The sequence below is a fragment of the Schistosoma haematobium genome, chromosome 7, assembly GCF_000699445.3.
Source record: "Schistosoma haematobium chromosome 7, whole genome shotgun sequence".
Taxonomy (NCBI): Eukaryota; Metazoa; Platyhelminthes; class Trematoda; order Strigeidida; family Schistosomatidae; genus Schistosoma; species Schistosoma haematobium.
In genome coordinates this window covers 15,180,672-15,186,131 of record NC_067202.1, presented here as the reverse complement: position 1 = coordinate 15,186,131, position 5,460 = coordinate 15,180,672, and the positions used below count along the sequence as shown (strand labels likewise).

Sequence of the window (5,460 nt, the reverse complement as noted above, 5' to 3'; positions counted from 1 at the left end):
CTAACTTGTAATACAACTTAAATCTGTAACCTCGACAAGGTCGCTTTATTTAAAGTTCAATAAGCAATCTCAGTAATATTGAGAACAAACACTATAAGTCAGTGAATTTATTCACAATAGATTCACAGCACTACAGCGCAGTTTCAAGCTTTTTATATCATTCAGAGTAAGTAGTTTGGTTGTTCAACTACATTAGTCTTGGTTTATATCTCAGTTATTAGATGCTGTAGTATCCTAAACAAACTAACCGTAATGTATACGCGCTTTCTTTGCTAGGTACTCACATGTAAGGTTTGGGCTCATTTTATGAATTTTTCGATGTGTTCACATATCTAGTTGTATTTATAGAACAACTGGTTGTCTATTTACTCACTGGAAACAGTCAATGTTTTTAAATATGATGAATCACCCTAACTGAGATCAGTTGACTGATGTCAAGTTTTCACCATGTATCAACATACCTCCGATTACTTGATTATTGGTCCATAATCGAAGGTATGAAACGTATTCTCATCAAATATTGTGTAGCGTTGTATTAAGGTCATATGTTAATGGTTAGCTAAAAAATAAGATATGAGGTAAACGAGCAATAAACTGCAATCAAATACGGGCATTTAAGTAGTAAATCCGTTAAACAGCCATTAAAATCACAATATCAGTATAATGTTATGCAGAATATTAAGTTTTTGATTCAAGTCTTGAGCCGATTTGTATTAGACAACCATTAAAAACTAGAAAGCACTGGACGATCGTTTCGTTCTATTTTGTGACTCCTCAATCTCAATCAAGAACTTAATAATCTCCACAACTATATGCTAATAATTACCATGTGCTTACTAGTGACTAGCATCGTGAGGGAATTCTCGGAGTTCTAGTGAGAAGCTGTGACCAGTGGAGCTAATCCGTGTTAATGGCTTAACGTTTTCTCTAGTGCCTTAGGTTTTCGCGTTAATCCTCATGCTACTCTTTATGATAACCATGGAATCACTTGTTATTAATAAAGTACAGTGTATCGTTCCGGTTAACCTAGCTCTTGTCATTGTTGATGAATTTGCGAATTGGATGCTAGTTTGTGTCACATTTGTTTTGTCTAACTGGAAGGATATCAGCACCTGTCCCAGTATCAGCAAGACAGATTCTCGGGTTATTAAATAGCTGATAGTATCAGACTGTAGGTATTTATACTTACTTATTTAAAGCTGGTAATATCGCGATGACACTTTAAATGAGCTTATATGTTGACAAATCATGTAATCGTTGTAATTTTTAGCACAGAAATGAAAGAAATGAACAAATGTATGTGCAGCATCAAATGACTTCAACCTATCAACATTTAGCTGTCCGAGTGCAAGACCATGTGTCCCTACGGATAAACACTTTTCTTCGTTCGCAAGCTGACATATCTGACAATGAGTTGACTACACTATAATGGAGTGAGATACCATAATGAGTTATTCTCATTGCAGAGTGATGACATGGGACCAAATCGATCAGGAGGCATCAGTTCCTCAAGATTACAGGTACAATTTGCTGGTGAGTGCCAAGTAGTACGAAACCTAGGCCCAGAGTTTCCTGTAGACTACCTCCAACCGTCATCATATCTCAGCATGTAAATGCTTCTAAATTTTGCTAATTAACCATTGTAGATTATAATATAGATGATCAATTACTATTAATAACTGAGCGAGCAAGTCATGGATACTAATCACTATCGCAACATTATAATACACGTGAGCATTAGTCGACGAACTAATAGAATAACGGGTTAGCATCTGTGAAAATCAATCGACTAAGTTAAAGTCAGAGGGGGAATTAATGACAGGCTGAGTTTCTTTATCCGGGCTTATCAATGTAGAATTATAGTATGGTTTGTTTTAGACGTTGATAACCAACACCACAACACTTTCATCCATTTCATGGATGAAATCCTCTATACAATACACTATGCTGACATAAAGTCGTGCTTTGTGGGCGTAATATAAGTTTAGCAACGAATAGTCATCTTCGATTCAGCAGATGGTATCACGAGCACTGGATATTGAATCTAGTCCAATATCTTAGTGAGATTAGATGGTGGTTTGAGGTAGTCGACAGCAAAACCCTAGAGACGGGTTTCGTGCTACTAGGAACTTGTCAGCAAGGTGCACCTGTAATCTTGAAGAAAACTGGTGCTCCCTGTCGGATTCAATATCGTGTCTTCTAGCTTCACAGTCAGGACTAGACAAGCACGACATTGATCACCACCCAGTGATCAATCAATTGTGATTACATCTCAGTCCTACAGGAGGTTAGTCACGGCTCGGATAGCTCAGTGGTAACGTCTCTGACTGTGAAGCTGGGTGACACGAGATCGAATCCGACAGGGAGCACCAGTTCCCTCAAGATTACAGGTACACCTTGCTGACGAGTGCCAAGTAGCACGAAACCCGGGTCCAGGGTTTCCTGTTGACTACCTCCAACTACCATCTAAATCTCAATACATAGTGCCCGCAGTGTCGAGTCACCTAGACTAGTGGCCACATTGCAACATGGTCGATAGCATTCGATCTGCACTAGTAAGGACTAGACAAGCATGACATTGATGGCCACCCAGTGATCAATCAACTGCCAATATCTTAGTTTTAAATAATACTGGGCTTTGATACGAATTTTGCTCAAATACTGGACGGTCAATTCTTTATATTGCAATGCTACCATGTGCGATTCGGCTGATTTTTCTAGTGAAACAAGTGAAATGCGTTTATGAACCATTTATAATAAAGGTCTAATGCGTCTTTATTTATTTGCATTGTTTTGTCATGATGGGTGTAAAGGCAAACAATATGTCATAAATCTGCCACCGTAATAAATCTACGGCTTTCCGAATCAGTAAGTTTCGACGACATATTCGAAGATGTACAAATATTGTTATCAGGTTTCCTCCGTTTGTCAATACGTAACGTATTCTAGAGATGATTGAGTTTCTAATGACTTCTGAAGGATCGACAGGAAATAACATTTCTCCTGATTTCCGACTGAAACTCAGAACTTCCGTCTCCTTTTAAAGAGATGTTCCGTGAGATGTACCACGGAGGTATGTCGTACGTGGTTGAACCACATAGTATATATGTAGAATTATGGTCTACGTCGTTATTTGTACTATTTTAATAATAGACCTGTAAAATTATGGTCTGCATAGTTAATAGTGCTTCTTTAATAATAAACCTAATCCTAAAATTGTACATTTGTCATGATGTAACTGCTTAATCTAATAGACTTTACGTGGAAGTCATATCATTGTCTGCACTGATTCATCGTATCTTGACAATTAACAACGTGAATCTTATTTCTTCTGAAGAACAGTTTTGGTCTGAAGATATGATAATATATTTAATGTGATTAAAGACAAGCTATACAGAATGACCACATTTGCGAGGCTGAGCCGTGTCATTCGAATAAATCAGATTAATTCTTCCCGCCTTTTCCATCGTTGATCTGCTCTGTTGCTGAATATAAATTTTCCTAGTTAACACATGTTCAGTTTTGTGGATTGTCTGGTTGGGGCTAATACCACTGTAGTGGAATTGGACCATAACCACACAATTCTCAAAGCTGTACACGATACTACTGGAAAAATAGATATTCAATATTTAACGCGGAGAAAAACCCAATGATGGAGAAGTCGAGAATAAGGAGTTGAATGAGAGTTGATCGAATGGCATGGCTCGGTCATGTAGGCGTGGTCCTTGCGGAATGTTACCTTATATATTTTATTCATATAAAATTTATTGTTCTATCTCTAGCCTAAGCTTTTTCCTCATCATTTATTGGTAATTGTTTCGATGCAGTAGGTTGGTATAGGCGATGATGTGACTTCCACGTAAGATCTTATAGATTAGGCAGTTATACCATGACAAATCTGAGATTTTAGGATGAGGTCTATTATTATAGCAGTACTACTATCATAGTAGACCATAATTATACACCACTACAGGTATCACTGCAGGTATCACTACCTGCTACGAGGGTACCCGTTGGATGAATCGTTTTTCAAAAAGCCTGATCAGCACAAATGGTCGAATTGAGATGATAACTAGTAATTGCTAGAACTGTCCAGTTTGTACTCCGGTAATCATGAGCAGACCAGTATCCATGTCAGAAAAAAATCAGTGCCTTTAAGATGCCACAAGAAATTGAAGTTTGATAACACCTTAACCAGTAACACCTTCTATAACATAAGCGTGTCTACTAAGAGAAACCAGGAGTCAGAAGCGAAGAGGTTCGAAGATATATTTGATAGATTATCAATATATCCGGAGACAAGCACAGCTTGCACCTGTTGAGGAAGTTTTGACGAAAAAATTGTTTAAATACGCCATCATTGAAAGTTCTTTGGTCGATAACCTCTCTTATTCCTTGCGACAGGTCGATGTTATTAAGGAGTTTGTCTAACTTTGTCTATCGGTTAGGTCTCCGCGTTTAAGAATAGAACGTTTCAGCGTTTCGTAAGGTTCAGAAACATACGTACCTGTAAAATTCGCGCGGTAATGCCTTGACTACCGCGAGGAATTGTGCACGTGTGTCGTTCACGCCGTGCTCGGAGAAATCGGCTTCTGCGTAGCAAAACCAGGCTTCGATGTTGTCGGGTCAGAAAGGCATGAGTTGAAACTAAGGTGGGGACAAAGTCTTAAGCTTAAGTAATTTTGGTGTCTGTTCAGTCATGATGAAATATGAAGTACGATAATGAACGAAGGAAAAATATATATATGTCCAAAAAGCACGAAAAAAATAGCACAGTGTATAAAAAATTAAGATAAGGCAATAATATACAGAATCCCAAAAAGGAATAGACTCGCAGTTTACGACTTGGTGTACCAGATCACGTTAGGCTCACCAATGAAGATGCCACAAGTATTCAGTGTTTGACAGCGCTTTGGCCAGTAACACCTAATATAACTCGTCCTCACCAAGAGAAATCAAAAGACAGAATCGAGGAGATTGGAAGATATATTTGATGAATATTGATATATCGAGAATCGTCTGATCTAATCTGGCTTGCGATTGCAGTAGATGTTGAGCACGGCGTTCCCACACATGATCTTGAAGATGACACAGGTATTCAGTGTTTGACAACGCTTCTACCAGTAACACCTTCTAATATGATTTGTACCCACCGAGAGAAATCAAAAGACAGAGTCGAGGAGATCGGAAGAGTGTATTTGGCGATAACCAATAAATCGGAATTCTCTGATCTAATCTGGCTAGCGATTGCAGTAGTAGTTGTTGAGCACGGCGTTACCACACGTGATCTGGTGCGGATGCCTGACCGAGCGCCTTCAGCTAGATGAGTCCACTAAAACATATGGTCAGCATCCAATGTCGAAGACTTACAGGGCTATTTATTTTGGGGATTTATTTACCGCTACAGATCACTCCCCCTAGTGGGTTAATGATGACCCTGAGACGTGGCCAGCCAGAAGT

At 38.7% G+C, this 5,460-nt stretch overlaps 1 protein-coding gene across 1 annotated transcript in view; it reads left to right on the top strand.

The window, feature by feature from the left end:
• Positions 1–1,475: 1,475 nt before the first annotated feature.
• MS3_00009686 (uncharacterized protein) overlaps positions 1,476–5,460 on the top strand; it is a gene marked incomplete at both ends in the record, with an annotated part of 63,368 nt that continues 59,383 nt past the window's right edge. Inside the window, one exon of the mRNA XM_035731251.2 lies at positions 1,476–1,533. Coding sequence (XP_035588107.1) covers positions 1,476–1,533 — 58 coding nt within the window. The remainder of the gene's footprint in view (positions 1,534–5,460) is intronic.